This window comes from Mytilus trossulus, chromosome 8, assembly GCF_036588685.1.
Source record: "Mytilus trossulus isolate FHL-02 chromosome 8, PNRI_Mtr1.1.1.hap1, whole genome shotgun sequence".
NCBI lineage: Eukaryota > Metazoa > Mollusca > Bivalvia > Mytilida > Mytilidae > Mytilus > Mytilus trossulus.
The window spans coordinates 40,601,312-40,620,350 of NC_086380.1; the positions used below are offsets into that span (position 1 = coordinate 40,601,312).

Consider the following 19,039-nt stretch of genomic DNA (forward strand, 5'->3'; position numbering starts at 1 on the left):
TGTTCCATTGGTCACTTTGGTGTTCCACCTATTTTCATATTTTTCACAGAAATTCGCAATTGTTCTGAATATGTGTAAATCTAAGGAAAGGATATATCTCACTTCAAACTTAAAAGTAAGATTTAGATTTTTAAAATTAACTTTTTGTATAGGGCAATAACAAAATCAAAACTAATTTTGGTCCGAGCTTTTTGCCTCAGTGTTTGCAAGTTCATTATAGGGGAGACATTGATATCAATACAACATCTAATTGTCAGCAAAATGTTTTAGATGATATGTATTAAATCTGTTATTATGTAGCTATATCATGTATATGTAGTTTTCAAACTTTTTGCAAACTTTGCTTTATATTAAAGTGTAATATGGCAGAAAATGACAAATAAAAAATCATTTTTTTTAATAAAGGATGTAAAATGAAGCAGTATTATTATATGAAGAATACAAATTATAAATAAGAAGAGATAATAATTTGAACTCGCATTTTGTAATATTTTATATGAATTAAATTGGATTTTTCTCAAAATCGTAAAAATTGTAATTGCATTTAAATCTAAAATTACAAATTCGCAATAATAAGTGCCTGCTATAATTTCTGAATTAACAGTATTTGAAGAATACGAGGAAGAAGGATGGATTGTATACTGTGTAATGGTTTACTAATGTAATTGTTGCCAGCAGGTTGAACTAGAAATGAGTTCATTTGTTAGAATAAAATAAAATTCTAAAAGCAATAAGTTACATGGAATATTAGCTGGTATATATATCTTAAAAATGTTACCATTATAGATAGTAACTATATAAATTCTCTTACACTTTAAGTGTACAAAAAATACCCAGTCTGCACTAAAATCTTTTCAAATTGGTCCAATATTCCGACATTTTTCTTATGTGTCTAAACAAAATTTTGTAAATAATTACTAGTCCAAATAAAATTTTACTACTCTTGACTCTTGGGCATTGGACTTGTGGCTAACACAACTGAATACCCACTTATGGATTATATTTTGAGGTACCTTCCCTAGGTCTCCTGTATGATTTTATAGAACCACCCTAATTACATCTAAAAATATTTATTGATTTTATGTTTACAAAATATCAATTTAGGCATTGTTCTTTGAGAAAACTACCCAACACACATTGCATTATTTTTTACAAAGTATATAGTTACAGAAATTATTGATAAATGTGAGAGAAAAAAATCAATGACTGTGTTCCTCTCTGATCTGTTTTATAAATGGCAATAGTGATTCATTCTATGATAGGCTTCAGATATTGTCTGTCTACAAAAATCACAAATTGTACACAGTATTTTTCTACATATACAAACATGCAGTTTAGGGGTGGAAAATGCCATTACACTCGGAAATGACTGATATTCCTATAAGAGCCTCTTTTTATGAAGAATAAATTGGCCACAAAGTGTGATGTTGAAAATGGTTGTTTGGAATTGCTGTACTAACAGTGGTGGATGCAGAAATTTTCATAAGTGGGGGCCCACTGGCTGCCTAAGAGGGGACCTGATCGCTTCATGCTTCAGTGAATCCCTATATAAGCAACCAAATTTTTTTCTCAAAAGGGGGTGCCCCCCCCTAAATCTGCCTCTGACTTACACTTTTACTTCTACAATAGTCATTAGAGAAAAGACTATATTTTATAGTTATTTGATCTTTTTCAAAGTTGATGATTTCTGGGTGCTATAAGTGGATTCAGACTTTTCCATGTTTAGAGTTTTGTTTAAAAAATAAGATATGTGACTAATGTGAAATCAATTTATTTAAGTTTTGATAAAAATACCTACCATTATTACAATGAAAAAAAAAGAATTTTATTTGGTATTTGGACATTTTATATTCATAGATTAGTTCCCTGCAAGTTATATTCTTTAGGTGTTAATTAAATACATCTTGTGTTTTTTCTGTATGTGTCACAAACATGTTTTGGTGTTATTTATATAAATCATGAGTTTGATGAAAGAATCCATGTTTATTATGCAATGTAGCTTAATTGTGATATAAGATGTTTTGAGTGAGTTTTGTATTGTTTTTTCAGATTCCGTGGATTCTTTTATTTTATTAGATACCAATTTTCATGAATTGAGCCTCATGAGGAAATACATATATTGCATCTGTGTTGATATTCAATTTGTTGGGTTGGCCATAAAGTTTAAATATTAAATCCCTCTTTTAAGAAGTTAGAACACATGTATTTTGATGAACATTTTAGTTCATAGTTTCTCAATCTGTACCCGCGAAATCCAGGAAAATTGGTATCCAACAAATAATAATGAATTTACTGTAGTATGTACATATGAATGCATATCCTTTTTTCTGTCTGCATGAAGCTTGTAAATGTGTAATGTGTAATGATGGAATTATGAAAACAGTATTGTTATAGAACTTTTTGTAAGATTTTTTGTGAATGGTTTCCGGGTTCCATATTTGATGGCAATTTGATGCTGTTGAACTGTACTGTTATTTGTTGTGAGACATGTCCTTTTTTTACCTCAATACTCTCAAAGTTGTCTGGTATTGAAGAAAAGAAAGAAACTAATTACTAGAGATCAAAATTAAACTAGGCAAAAGATATTTTTAACATTTATTGATTAAAATGATTTGAATAAAGGATGTTCCTAAATCAGTCAATGTTTAAACTTTAAACCCCTCTCATATACATTTCTGTTACTTAAGATTTTTTCAGATTTTTATTGAAAAATGTAAAAATCATGTTCCTTTTGAAATGGTTTCTGTAGCCAATTATCCATTCAAGGCGTAACTCCAAAATATTTATATCCTCTAAGGCTAGTGACACAGATGGATAAGGTTCATTTTAAAAAGTCAATGGTAAAACAGTTATATTATTTTGAATATGCTTTGCTGATGAAAAATTGTCAATATTTGCATCAGATACTTTAGTATTGAATCCAAGTCAGGTGTTTTAATTCTGACAGTTAGCAAGCAAAGCTTTAAAATGCTATATTATCATTATACATTGATTGTTGCCTGACAGCTTTATGTGATGTTATGTTATTAATTTTCCTTGGTCAGTTAAGGTCTTTTAAAAATGGACTAACATTTATCAGTATTTTATTAGTTATAAAGTGATAATAAAGGTGTTAAAATTTAGGAAAGACTTTTCCACTGAAATATAAGTCAGTTAGTGATAAAACTTTTGACTTTCACAGCAAACGTCCATTACATAGCTGCTTCGGCCTTGGCTGATCAAGTTAAGATGATAAAGTAACATTGATTGGCTTTGCTTGAAGCATCAGTCGATTAGGTCCAATTAAATAAGAGTAATAAACATTGCCAGACTGCTTGTATGATTTCTATGGCATGTGGTTATTCACATATATTTATTTCACAATAATTGTTAATGATTATTTCTTCATTTGTTAAAGATAAATAAACCATGTTTGTCAATTGTTTCATCTTTTTATTATCTACCAACTTCAACTGTAGGAAGTTGAAATTTCCACAATGCAAAATTTCCGAAAATTTTTGCAAATGAGACAACTCTCGAAAGATGTGGATATTTAGGGCAAAAACAAAACAATCCAATTTCACTGACAAAATGGGTATGATGTATATTGGTAGAAATTTTGCTTGGCAACAGGTCACCAGAGAGGATGGTATTTAATTTGTCAGAGGTTTCATTTAAAATTCCTACCCCAAATTAAGATGGCCCTGTATTTCACCAGACTAGGACCTCATATTACGTATTAGATTTAAAGTTACGTGATTATGTTTGTTCCTCAAATACTATAATCAGCAGGTTTATTATATGTGGTTACTGTAATGAGTATGTGTCAATCAGGCAGGTTTCATCTGACCTTGACCTCATTTTCATGGTTCATTAGTCAATGTTATGTTTATATGTTTTCTGTTTTTCAAGTAATATAAGCAACAATTCAGCTATTTTTAGTGATTTTAAGGATTGTAAAGTGTACATAGATACAATATGTGGTATGAGTGCCAATGAGACAACTCTCTGCCAAGTCATAATTTGTAAAAGAAAACAATTACAGCCTTCAACATTGCGACTTGGCTCACACTGAACAGCAAGCTATAAAGGGCCTAATACATTGCCAAAAATTAACTTGACCTTGACTTCATGAAGTAGGCCAAACATTTCAACATGTCACTCTTGTTAATAATAGAATAACAATCTTTTGGAATAGCAAGATGAATATAGTTGTAGAATTTGAGTGTTTTTCCATGCATCAGTTAAGTTTTTGTGAGAAGTTCAGTTCTCAGATTTGAACTATATGTGGTGTTGGAATTATTGAAAAGTGTACATGTCTGTCTGACAGGTTTCATCTGACCTTGACACAATTTTCATGGTTCGTTGGTTGATGTCAACTTTTTTCTGGTTGTCTCTTTTCAGAAATAATATACAATGGTGATCATGAGCTATATATATATATATATATGCATGGAAGGATTGTATTTACTACATGCCTGTCTGGCAGGGATCGTCCAACCTTGATATTATTTACATGGATTACTAAGGCACCTGTTCTCCTGGTTTTGGTGCAATTTTCACTCCAAAGAATTTAATAGAGTTTTACTTCTTTGTTGTTGAGTTAAAATCATTTCTAAATTTTATTGTGTTTTTGGATGTTTACTTGCATGTTTCATTCACATACATGTAATTTGTTTCTGAATTTTTTATGTTGTTCTCTTGTGACATGGGCCAAGTGTTACAATAAAGATAATCAGATGAAGAACCTCAGTAAAATAGCTGATTCTTTGCCTTTTGTGTGTTATTTCATTGTGCATGTTCTGATTTTGTGTTATAAAAAGATACCCCATATCTTTTGTTTTTCTATAAAAGAAAAGACAAACCCTAAAATGACTCAACATTTATTTAATATTCAGCTTGAAAATAAATGCTACAATAAATTTTACATGGTAAATTTGATCACATGATTCACATGACAGTTCAATTCTTGATCACATGACAGATCTATTTCAACATCACATGACTGCTAAATGGGCGTATGACATTTGCGCCGATTTTGAAAATTTTCATTCTTTCATTTGCGCCGATTTCATTTTTTCATTTGCGCCGATTTTTTATTTGCTTCTAATTAGATTTACAGGTAAATTAATACTTGTACATGTACTATACCATTGTATTGATAACATTTGGTTCTAAATGTTTTTCATTTATGTTTAAGATAATTTTGATTCATATTTTTCTGCAACTTCATTGATAAACATATTGCACACTGAAACGGGCCGAGGAGACAATTCTTTAATCATCAAGGGCCATACATATCGGAAGATAAGTGTCCTGAAATATAACAACATATCTTACTAATGTACTATAAACTGTGTAAAGCCAGAGTCACCTCGGATTTTATTGTCAAAACACAGATCGAGCATAAATATGTGGCAGAAGTCCGAAAGACAGAGGCTAAAGAACTACGGTTACGGTCAGGGAAAATGTCTGGAGATGTATCTTGTAGGCCTTCTTCCACCTCCCCACTGTGAGCAGGGGACAACAGTTATATACATGTTATGATTGACAATTCATAAATTTGTACAAGTGGCTAGTGGAAGAGGTCTATAATGTTAAATGAAAAATAACATGACTTGGATGGAGAGTTCTCTCATTGGCACTCATATCACATCTTCTTATATCTATTCACCTGTAATTTACCTGTAAAAAAATCGGCGCAAATGAAAGAAAAAATCGGCGCAAATGCAAAACGCCGTGCTAAATATACATGTCAATACCAGTTTATGAGAAAATAAAAGTGAAAATATAGTAAATTTGTTACATGATTTCTTAAATTTAATGATGCCCTATTAAAACATTGCGTATAAAATCTACATGCATGCAATGCACGATCTAATTCCAATGTCTTTCCCCATTGGACAACTGTATGAATCTCATCACTAACTTTCTACATTTCTTTAAAAAGAAATACCTACTGAATGCAAATTGAAACCACACAGTGTGAGATATGTCAAATAACAATCAAGTGCATGGGGAAACACACATACATCAACAAATAATAATTTAATAGTCACTTTAATTGTCTGAAAAGCATTAGTACATGATAGGTTTTTTTCAAAACGTTGGACATAACAAAATCTTTATATATTTAAAATATACTTGCTTATCAAAACACAAGAAAATCTTCCACATGCGTACTTTGCACAATTGCCATAGCAACTGGTAAAATATATCATACAATTCACCTGTCACATCATGTGACCAGTTTCTACTAGCTACTATTGGCTATCATCATGTCATGTGATCAGTTCCTAATAGCTACTATTTCCCATCATCATGTCATGTGATCAATTCTTAATACCATAATATCTCTATAACAAACAAAAAATATATACAGCAAACAGGTTCTACCAGCGAACAATATACAAAATCCACAAAACTGAGTCTCCAAGCCAAAAAGAAACCCAGAGCAAATTGATGTGCAAAAGAAATCTTATTCAAGTCAATAAATTCCAAAAACATTTACTTTTTCTTTTCCTATACTTATATATATCATGTATATGTAGATTGGTATTAAATGTCTGATGTTTTTTTTGAAATCTTTTGTCAGAAAAAGAGTAATATTTTGTTTAACAAAGATAAGGTTATTTGGTATTTGGTATAAAACATAACAGTATAGAAATATAATTCATTGTTTGAAAAACAAGAAAGGAGACTCAATTTAGTGGAACATTTTAAAACAATAATTACTAAAATAAATTCATGAGATATATTTGAAATTCCTCATAACCATGCACTGTACTGTACATGCTGTTTGTTACATAACTTTTCAAAAATATCTGGTATTGCCGCAAAAAATATAGCGCTGGAAGGGGACATAATAAACTATTTTTACAGCTAAAAACAACCAAATTTGTTGAACATGATCACATCTTTGATTTGATCAAAAACTGTAAATTAAAGTCAAGTGTTAGGAAGGAGTCTTAATTGTTCAGGTGAAAATCAGGTTCATTTTAGATAAAAGACTACTAATATCAATTATACAAATCTCTTTAAAGTCAAAAAAGCTATGGTTTTACAAACCCATTAACTCTCAATAAATTGTTCTTCCTTTAGGAGTAAGTGTAATTTTAAATGAAAACAAATGTGTTGTCTAAAAAACTACTGTCTTAAATAAGTTAAAATCTCATTGTTAAAACAAACATAAAACAAAACAAAAATATGAATGCAAGCAATAAAATATCATTTAACTAAAAAATGATAATTGTACAAGCCAAAATAATATACATCCCTTTTGATCTAGAAGCACAGCTCTTTGATCTCTGGTTTGATACTATAAATAATTTTCAAAGAAGTTTAATGTATTAACCAATATGCTTTGAACTGCCAAAAAAGGTGAAATTTTGCATTAAGAAAAGAACTGTAAAACTGAAAATGACAGTCAAGAGAGAAACAATCATTATAAATAGAAAGAAGAATCAATTAAACTGCATTTTTTTAACATGAATTAAGTACTGAAAATTCTTTTGAAAATTTGGTGGAAAAATTGTCTATTACCCAAAATTTTTGTCTGTAATTTTGAGTGAAGGTTTTTATTTTACTTTTGTATACAACTGAATTCAATAAAATGTGATTACATACTTTAGTGAGTAATGAAAATACTGATATAAAACATTGCTTTCACCAGGAATCTATCAATATTTTTTTAAAAATACTTTCCCAAATTTAAATAAAAAGACAATACCAAGACAGAGTAAATACATTATCAGGGCCCTTGACATTGCAGACGACAGTTATTCATCATCATCAGATAAAGTCTCATATTTTGCCAACAATAATGGAGCTTGTTCCTGGGTCCAGTATGATCTTTCCGACTCATGTGACATACTGGATACAACCTGGTTTCCTGTTCCATAAGACATACTCATTTGTGATGAGCTCACTGGTTGATTGTTACCACTGACATCTGAACTTGAATGTGGTCGACTTCCTTGATCAGGTGCATTGAAATGTGATGATTCTGGAGCCCCACGTGGACTCCTCGATCGTCCATAAGACATAGGAAGTATGCCACTGTCTGGGGTCCGGCTTTGTGAAACACGGTCTACATTGTCATGGATGTCTGAGCTACTCCTAGGGCTGTTGTCACTGTCACGAGATGACCTTGAAGACTTAGGTCGGTCGGGTCTTGGTGAAGAAATATTTGATGAACTGTCAATGGTGCCCGATTCTTCAATAACCATCCTATCAGAGTGAGTACTGTCAACACTTGGGTGGGATATATTAGAACTCTCCTCAACTTCCATACCATCATGTTTGGAAGATTTACGAGAGAATCTGCCATCCATTGAACTCTGATCAGCACTAATGTGAGAACTACCAACATGTGAATCACTTCTGTCAGCTGTTACATCACTAGAACTTTGTATCTGACTTTCATTTGATCTTGCCTGTTCTGAATGAGAACCACGACTATTATCTGAGCTATCAACAACACCACGTCTTGGACTCCTAGTGCTTGGGCTTCTTGTGCTACCAGAAAGTCCTTTATAACCACCTTTAACTATAGGCCTATCATCATCTGGACTATCAGGAAAATCATATTCAGATCTTGGACCTTTCTTCTCAGAACTTGAAGCTTTTTGAATTTCAGATATAGTTGATTGTGTCACTTTTTGATGTTCCCTTGGCACACTAACATTTTGTGTCTTGCCCATGGTCTCCTCCTGTTCTGGGCGAGCTCTAGATCTGCCCAAAAACCTTTTCTTGCCAGTGTGATAAGATGCAGGATTGGTTGAACTTTCTGCACCCTCATTGAATGAGGAAGAACCAACCTGCTGCCTGAATTCTCCTTCCTGATGATAACTCTCAGATGGCTGAGAAGTACTTGTTGGATGAGACTGAACCATTTCTCTCTGTCTGTACTGTGATGACTCTGGTTGCTGCTGTATCGGCTGAGCAGCCATTGGTGAATGAGATCGTGATGTTGACATGTGAGGATGTACTTGTAGTCCATGCGGCACTGGCAATTTTTGACCTGGTTGATTACGTTGATGCATTGGCATGTTGGCAGATGGAGGTCGCTGCTGTTGACCTGGCATTAAAGATGGCTGTTGTTGTTGTTGCTGAAGATTTTGTTTGGGTGATTTATCTTGTGTATTATCCTCACTCAAAACCTCGGCAATTTTGTTTTTAACATAGTCTAGTGTAGATATATCTGAAGACACATTGGAGCACTCTGAAGAATGAGGTGACCCAACATTTGATCTTTCTTCTGAAAACAGAGAAAAAATACACTTAAAAGTAAGATGAATAAATAAACCATAGTTTAATGATCAACTAACATGAAGATTAACACCAAAGTTCAGGAAGCTCTTATGGCTGTTCCATTAAAACATACAAGGCACCAAGGGAAGGCACTTTAAATATGGGGTAACCACTGATCGCGGCAAATTAAAATTTCACTAATATTTGCATTATGAAAACAAATAGATGAAATCCACCAGTACTTGGGATTTGGAAGTGACTTTTCTGGTTTTTTTTTTAAGGAACATCCCTTAGTTGTAGATAATGCTAATAAAATATATATATATAAATTGCAATTATTTTATGAGTTAGAAAATATAAGAATTAGGTAAACAGTGAAGCATGTTCATATTAAAACTGATAGCAAATTTTAGGAAGCTCTGATTTGTAGTTAATGGGACAGATGGACAGATTGGTATATCAGTATATCCATCTTTGAGAGTAGGGGAAGAGAAAAATCAGAATTTCAAAATTTGCAGAAATAAATGTAAAACATATGTATTAAAATAAATATTGAAGTGTTGGTTTAAAACATGTTCTTTTTATGGTATGTATTTAAATCAACAGTGTGGCAGTAAATTTTGATAGAAAAATTGCAAAATCTTTTCTGTTCAAGTCTTCCTTATTGAGTATAATAAAGATCCCAACCCTTGCTAAATAAGATATTGATACAGGAGGTGTTTTGTGTCTATCAATTCACAGGCAAAAATTTATTTGGGCATCATATAAGCTTTTTTTTAATAATTTAACCAAAATTTGAAATTTCTTATTTTTTGCTAAATAAAATTGCCAAATCTCCTCAATAATGTCATGTTTATGATGTCTAGGTTAAATTTGGGCATTATACCTAAGCTAATACTTACATTTCTGAAAACTTTTATTCTGAAGTTAAAAAATCATTTATTCTAGCACTAAAAATATTATTTCCTTTCTGTTTACAATTTTCAATATAGGGACCAAAACTTAATGTTCATTAATAAATACATGTTAATTTTAAAAGCATTAAACAGTATCATTCAATATGAAAAACTTTTCACTCTCAAAGTTTGAAGTTTTAGTTTATGTTGTATATGGCAATAATAGTTTTTAATACAAAAGAACATGCTTTCACTATATATGCAGGGGTTTCAAAATTCAAAATGTATTGTTACTTAATTAACAAGAATGTGTCCATAGTACACGGATGCCCCACTCGCACTATCATTTTACATGTTCACTGGACCGTGAAATTGGGGTCAATACTTTAATTTGGCATTAAAATTATTAAGATCATATCATAGCTAATATGTGTACTAAGTTTCAAGTTGATTGGACTTCTACTTCATCAAAAACTACCTTGACCAAAAACTTTAACCTGAAATTTGCACTATCATTTTCTATGTTCAGTGAACCCAAAAATTGGGGTCAAAACTCTAATTTGGCATCAAAATTAGAAAGATCCTATCATAGGGCACATGTATACTAAGTTTCAAGTTGATTGGACTTCAACTTCATCAAAAACTACCTCGACCAAAAACTTTAACCTGAAACGGGACGAACGAACGGACGAACGAACGAACGAACGGAGGCACAGACCAGAAAACATAATGCCCCTCTTCTATTGTAGGTGGGGCATAAAAATGCTGATCAATTTTGGCTTGTTTAAAGCGGCACTAGCTACGAGATTTACAAAAAATCTAAAATAAGTTTTTTTTGGTTCAATCAATAATGAAAATGAAAAAGTGAAATAATAATTCGCTTTTAGCAGCCAAAATGGTTCAATTTTGTCAAATTAAGCTCAGAAACATTGATAATTAATTATTCACTTGCAAGACCTCATTAAATCCGTATTCATGTGAACTTCAATTTAACCCCCTAGCTAGAGATTGACAAGGTGGGCATTGTACGTGTACTGGTTATTTAAAGAAAAAGAATGTCAACAATGAAAGTGAAACAAAAGTCAATAATTTGATAACTGATTCGATCCACATAAAATCATTCTTATACCGGTAAAAACAACGAAAAACATATATTTTTAATCTATAAAATAAAATCAACCCGACTTATAAAAATCCATTTGCATGTGTTGGCTTAATCTATTCATATCTTTATTTATGTTAACATCACTTATATGGTCTTCTGAGGTCAAATCATTAGTTTATTAGATGGCGTCTGGACTAAAATAAACACAAAACCAACCTACATATTATAGAACCCATGTAAACTGTTTATTTTAGACTTTTGATATCTTGGATAAATGTTTTACATTTTTATAAATCAAATATGAGAATTTGAGTCAAATCTGTGACTATGAATTTGACAGCTAGTGCCCCTTTAAAGCTGATTTTTTTTTGGCGAAAAACAATTTTTTTTATCTATGAAAATAACATAATTAAAAAAAGCCAGTTAGAAGTACTCCACAGATATATAAAATTGTTATTCAGAACAATATTTCTATTCACATTTAGAACAACCCATAGTAAAAGCAAACTTTAAAAATATAAAAAAATTCAGGCATTAGATGTTTCAAAATATTCAATTATTTCAGAACTAGTGTACTAGATGTTAATAAATTCAACATTTTAATTGTTTAATTTATTTGAAGTATTTCTTACAACATTTATATAAATCTTTTTGGAAAAAAAGTTCTTTAATAGATGCATGATTGTGTTGCTTTTATTGGCTTTGAACTAGTTGTCAGTAACTGTGAGTACTCTCAGATCCATACTTAAGTCTTTTTGTTGTTGGGATGTACAAGTACAGGCCACATCCATTGTTATTTTGTTAGAGATGTATTTTTATTGGTATCCATGTGATGAGTTAATCCTGTTTCAACTCATTTTTATAGTTCGTTCTTATGTTGTACTCTAACACTAATGTCCAAGGTTGGGGAGGGGGACACCGCCACATTCAGTATGTATGTGCCTGTCCCAAGTCAGGAACCTGTAATTTAGTGGTTAACAGTTGTTGCTGTGCTAATTTTGTTTTAAGTAATTTAATCTCAGTCAATCATAATACACCTTCTTTTTTATAATAACCATGTTCATAACAATTCAAGTAGTTTTTGGTCACACCATTGAAGAAAATGTGGAAGGTTAGGAAGATAAGTTTTATTTTTTGAAAGGGTTTGTGGGTCATACATAGTTGTATGTCCCTTTAATATAAAAATATAAAATTAAAGAACTCGCTGTGATTTTGAAATAAAGAAAAGCAATAGAAGCACTGTTCCTTTGCCTCATGTGTAATTTTTGCTGTCCATGTACTGGGTGTGCGTCATGGATTGATACCTCATATCCTTCCTGTTCTATTAGTGTAAGAAGGTATTCAGGTTGTGAGGTGGTTTTTGTAGTCCCTTCCTACCCTCCCAAATCCACTTGGATGGAATAGCCCTTACCTTGTTTAGGTTTGGCAAGTAAATTAGAGATGTGTTGATGACTAGCAGCTACTGATGAGGTCACATGCATTGAAGACGCCCTTGACCTTGGAGATCGTGGAGGAGATATTTTTGTTGACTGGGCTTCACTGTTGCTTTCAACACTCCCTAAAAGAAAGAAAACATATTAGCAACCACAAATTTTTCATTTAAACCTTCATTATATCATATAATTTTTAACTTCCTGTGAACAATTTCACTACTAGCTAGTGACATGTTTTCATTGTTTGATTCTTTAGAATTTTTGGTCTTCAATTCTCTTCAAATTTGTCCATTACTCAGCCTTTTTGACTTTTTTCTATTAAAGCGTCACTGATGAGTCTTTTGTAGACAAAATTTGTGTCTGGCGCACATTCAAAATTTTAATCCTGGAATCTATGATAAGTTTATTTATACCAGAAAAAGTGGTCTGATCTGTAATTTTACTGATTCAATCTTGTCCTTCCAAGGGATATAATGTATGCATAGCAGGAGATGACTACCCATTCACACTCGTGCAGGAAGGACTCACATAAAAAAAAACAGAATTGAGTATAAACTAACCAACAGATGTATCCAGAGGAACTCTGGGAGAATGTGATTGGTCAGGTCGTTTCCTATCCACATCTAATTCTTTCTGTGGCATGCCATCACTACTGTGTTCACCCTCCTAAAAAATAGAGAAATAAAGTTGGTCTTATAAATCTAATACATTTTGTCACAACCATTTTGCTCACTTTATTTTTCTACTATTTTGGGAGGAACCTGAAAATTTCCTATCATAGTATCATATAATTTGTATCTTCTAACTGTCTATTTTTAAAAAGATGACATTAAGTACTTTCTCTTTTTCAATATTATGAGATAAACAAGAATGTGTCCAAAGTACACGGATGCCCCACTGTCACTATCATTTTCCATGTTCTATGGACCGTGAAATTTGGGTCAAAAGTCTAATTTGGCTTTAAAATTAGAAAGATCATATCATAAGCAACAAGTGTACTACGTTTCAAGTTGATTGGACTTCATCTTCATCAAAAACTACCTTGACCAAAAACTTTAACCTGAAAATCTCACTTTCATTTTATATGTTTAGTTGACCGTGAAATTCGGGTCAAAAGTCTAATTTGGCTTTAAAATTAGAAAGATCATATCATAAGCAACAAGTGTACTAAGTTTTAAGTTGATTGGACTTCATCTTTATCAAAAACTACCTTGACCAAAAACTTTAACCTGCAGACAAAGGAATGAACGGATGGATGGACGGACGGACGAACAAACAAACGGAGCCACAAACCAGAAAACATAATGCCCCTCTACTATCGTAGGTGGGTCATAAAAATATGGCTTAAAACATTCTTCAAATACTGCTTGATTGCTAAATGTCCAGTTGCAAATATGCATATTCATTATTCCGGACAAAAATTATAAAGAAGCATGACTGTAACATTGATCTGTGCCCAAATTTAATATACCAGTAAATATGGAATTTTCAGTATCAGCATTAATTCATATGATCTAATAAATTTCTTTTCTTTTTCTTGAGACATGAGTAGAAAAAGGAGTTTTTTTTTTATCTCTGTATCACAATAACAAACTTTCCTCTTACCAAGTAAAAGTGTACAGTAAGGGAATTAATCCTACTCTTAATGCTAAAGTGATAAAATGTCATACTGGATTAGATAAATTACCTGTGGAATATGTCCTTTCTTCCACCTCATCTGATGTGGAGTAGTAAATGAACGAGGTCGTGGTGATTCTGATGAGTCGGCCATTTGTGATGATGTTTGAGGGGCGCTAGGGATATTAGATGTCGTGTCCACATGAACATTTGGAGGTGTCACTGAAATAGAAAATATGTATTTTTATATAAAATATATATATGAGTTAAAAAGGTTGAAAGTTGACTGATGCAATTTTCATCTCAAAAATGTAATTTGTCTGTTAAAGATGTTTAATGTTGTTTTGAATGCACATGTTTTCAATTGTTTATGGTGGTGGGAGAAATCCGAAAAATAATCAAGTGGTAAAATGCAAGTGCCTCCAATAAACTCCAAAAAAAATTTATCAGAAAAACAGCTTTAATCAATTTAAAAAATAACCAAGATTTAAAGAAATATCACACTGTCTTCCTCTGATATTAAAATCTTTGTGATTGCCAGTTTTATCTGATGTTAAAAAACCCCAGTTAAAAACATATACCGGTAAAAGTGCTGATTTTTTTTAGGGAAAGTAGATTAATGACATTCTAAGATCTACTGTTTATTCATACTGTTATGATATACAAGCTCATAACTTTTTTCAAGCCTATCTGAAAATTAATCTAAAAGATGTTTAATGCGCTTGAAATTGTATGTTTTTATCACTTTTCTGGATTCCCACTGCTGTTCAATAAATCATCAGTCCCCACCCAGTTCTTCAGTACTGGCATCACTGATAAGACAAATTTTGTTTGTAAAGATAAATTCATAAATTATTGTACCAAAACTATTCAAGTTGATAATCCTTCAGATGAAGTTGATCCAAGATAGTTTAAGCTGTTTTGTGTACAACTTAATGCTTTTATTTTTTGTTTAAGACAATCTCTCTACCTTTGAAGTCAGTGAAAATGTCATCCCATATTTTATAATCTTACCTGGTAAATTGGTTGGTCCATTGATCCGACTAAGTACATTATCTTTAGGTGGTATAGGCTTATCTGTGTTGTAATCCATAAGAATAATAGAATTGATGTGTTCACCAAGAGTTTTGGCTGATGAAATAGGTCGGGCCACAGGTTCAAAAGGTCCAGTACCAGCAGCCCCAGCACCACCACCAGCACCACTAGATGGTGTACCATGCTTTGGAGGTTCTGCAGAAGATGGGATAGGTTTAGGTTGGGTTTGTCGTTGAGGTGTAGTCGTCATTGACTGGGGGTGTTCTTGAATCCATTTCTTCTTACCGTGAACTTGCAGTGGTGATTTTTGTAATCCTGGCTGTTCCATGTGTGAGGAGGGTGGAACAGTAGGTGGTGTCTCCATCTTTTTACGTTCTGTATCAGCAGCAGCTCTACTAGAAGTATCTCTACTACTATTACTATTCTCATCTACTTGATTAATTTGATGAACAATAATGGCGTCAATGAGATTCGCTGCAGTCAGACCTTGATGTCGGGACATTGGACCAGAGGCTGATGGCGGAGAAGCATCTTGCCTGAAAACTTTTAGTATATCTGTAGCTTCTTTGATTTGATTTTTGTTATAAGCAGGTGATGCCCTATTGGAAGAGCTCCATGGACTTCCAGGTTTAGCACTAGACATGGCGCTCTCTTCCTTAGCTTCATGTCTAGCCTGGTTTTCCTTTCTCATCTTCTCTTCCATCATAAGTTTAGCTTGTCTTTCCCGTTCCCTTTCCTCTAGCACTGCTATTCTCCTCTTTTCTGCCTCTATGCGCTCTAAACGTTCTCTGTTTTCCATAATCTGACGATATTCAGGGTTCATCATGTTTGGATCTCTAGGTCTAGGCATGCCCTGTTGTTGATATGGATGACCATCAGGATATTGTCTTGGTGATACTGGTTGTGATCTAGGTTGCGATGAACTATCTGCAGGGTACGATTCCTGCTTTCTCTCTGCTATGACTGATGGTCTAGGCTTTCCAGTACCTTGAGTTATACTCCTCATTACATTTGGGTTACCAACAGGAGCTTTACTCAAATTCCATCCTGCTGGTGACAGCTTTTCCTCCTGCTGAGGTCCACCACGACCCATATGATGTGGACTTGGTTGACCTTTATCAGATGTTGGTACCTGCCCTTGAGGCAGATACATCATGCCTTGTTGGGCGGCCTGGAATTGATGTAACATTTGACCAGGGTAAGGTTTCTGTTGAGGTGGCATGGGCTCCTTAGCTCGTGGTGATATCTGTTGTTCTCTTTCCTCTGGTAGACGCTGCATCTGACGTGCTGTTTGAAAATCATTCATCATTATTTGTCTTGAACTACTGCTGGCTGGATCTAATGCCTGATAGGGATAACCTCCAGGGTAAACTCTCATCTGTTCCATGTGTCTGGGGTCATATCCACGGGGATCAAAGATAATATTTCCTGATTGTGATACACGGACACCAGGTTCTGGCATCCTATTTCCTCCTCCCTCACGATTCACAGGGGTGCCACTTGTAATAGAGCCACCTGCCATTCTAACTTGTGTTTGTGCCATCATTTCTCTAGGTGGTAGATTTTGAGGGTGTTGCTGTCCATGCCCTATAGGTCTTAAAGGTGTTCCTTGTGTTATGGACCCATGGCCCTGTGTCATCATCTGCTGTGGATGTCCACTCACTGGAGGAGATTTTGTCATCTGCATGGCGGGACCTTTACCAACCAAAGGAGGTGGATGACCTATACTTTGCTGTTGTTGTGCTCTGCGTAGCATTTCTGGAGTGTTGGGCATTTGCGGATATGGTGATGCCCCGGGTGACATTCTCCTAGAGACAGCTGGAGAATGACGTTCTGACTGATATGCCGATGGAGATTTATGTCCTAGACCTTCAGACGGAGGGCGTACCAACTGATCTCGCTGCTGTTCTCGATAAGATACTGGACGTTGGTGAGCTTGATGGGCAGGTGGAGGTGCTCCTTGTTGCTGAACCCGTTGAACAACCTCAGGTTCAGGTCGTCTATAATCAATAACAGGCTGTTGTTGTGGACGTGTAAAGTCACGTGGGTCACCCCTATATCCTGTGTGTGACAAATCCTGTGGCATATCACGTCTGTCAGCTGGATCCCTCTCTGGCACTCTTTGTTGAGGTATATTAGCATATGGAGAGGCTGTGTGACGAGGCTGCTGATATGGAGACATATCATGTTTGTCTTTATGAAGATTCTGGTGATAGGCACCAAGAGGACTATGCATTGATTGTTGACCTCTGTGATATGCTGGCTCAGTTGATGCTGGTCCTGGAAATAGAAATAAAAGATAATGTATACTGAGTAATTAAAGTTTAGCAACACATGTTCCTATTAATTCAAGTTTGTTCATGCATGCTAGGTAATTTTATGTCATGAATACATACGCTATTTCCTTTCTTCTCCATTTAAAATGAAATAAGGCTTTTTTACTTTTATTTGTTTTTTAAATGGAGAATTTGTCCATGGGACATAACTATTGATTGTAAAAGTGACAGAAACCCAAATTTGAACTTGATCTGTATTTGAGGTAATTACCATTGTGCATAAGTTTCATATCATTTGGTGTAGGCAAACTTAAGTTAGAGAACGGAAACTAATTTAGAAATTTACAGAAATAAAATATTATATTGTGTAAGTTAAAGTTTAACCATACACTTCAATGAAATAGTATGTAAGTACAATAGTTGCAAATAAATAAATAAACCATTTTGAATTGAAATTAATATTCTTTTCTTCTTAGCATAATATGTATTAATTTGGATAACTTTTTCAACTTAAATGTTCTAAGGATACAAGAAAAAAATGATGAAATACGGGATAGATGATTATTGCACATTTTTGTTTTGGGGACAGCTGAAGCACGCCTCCAGGTGCGAGATTTTCTTGCTGTGTTGAAGGCCCATAGGTGGCCTTTTGCTCTTTTCTGCCTTTGGTCGGGTTGTTTCTTTGACACATTCCCCATTTCCATTCTCAATTTTATTATGAGGTAAAGCTGATAAGATATATCAATTATACAAGTTAGTTTTAAGAAACAGAAGCCTATCATTGCCTCCAAATACAATGATCTAGATAAAATATTATTTGGAATTATAGCAAACCAAATGAAAGTTTTCCTCAGAGTCGTCTGCTCTTTACCAAGGTATTTAAACTTTTGCAAGTTTACCTGTCCCATTGAATCAATACAATAGCTATTGTTCTCTGTGTAGTTTATTCACTTGGACATTTAAATTTCTTCTAGGAGAAATCTATCACTCATTGATTAATTTGCCTGACCAAAAAAATATCTTCTCTGTTGATTGAAATACATGTATAAACTGCATGTGATACAGTATTTATTCAATATCAATAATGTATATTACATCTGTGCAATATAAGCACTGATTTAATTATAAAAAGTTTATTTCTGATTTTTTTTTAGTACTGCTGCATTTATGTTTCAAAGAATCTGCATGTTTTTCATGGTTCTTTGATTATAAAGAATACATTTATGAAGACCTTTATCATTTTAAGTTTCTATTTGTGAACAGACTAAATAAACAGCTGCGCCATGAGCGCATGATACGCCCGACGTCTTGTGTGGAAGTTTTATGCAATAATCATAAAAAAACTAAATATCACTAAAATAAAATTTTGAATCAAAACCAAAAAGTATACAGATCTTTAGATTAATATAACAAAGAAGTGTGTAAAGTTTTAGGCAATAATCATAA

General features: G+C 33.3%; 1 protein-coding gene across 1 annotated transcript in view; it reads right to left on the reverse strand.

Moving 5' to 3' along the window:
• Positions 1-7,024: 7,024 nt before the first annotated feature.
• Positions 7,025-19,039, reverse strand: part of LOC134727662 (nuclear receptor corepressor 1-like) — a 57,862-nt gene continuing 45,847 nt past the window's right edge. Inside the window, exons 22-26 of the mRNA XM_063592043.1 lie at positions 15,297-17,597; positions 14,353-14,504; positions 13,226-13,331; positions 12,644-12,790; positions 7,025-9,238 (exon numbers count right to left, since the gene is read on the reverse strand). Of these exons, the coding sequence (XP_063448113.1) occupies positions 7,758-9,238; positions 12,644-12,790; positions 13,226-13,331; positions 14,353-14,504; positions 15,297-17,597 (4,187 nt within the window). The 3' untranslated portion in view covers positions 7,025-7,757. The remainder of the gene's footprint in view (positions 9,239-12,643; positions 12,791-13,225; positions 13,332-14,352; positions 14,505-15,296; positions 17,598-19,039) is intronic.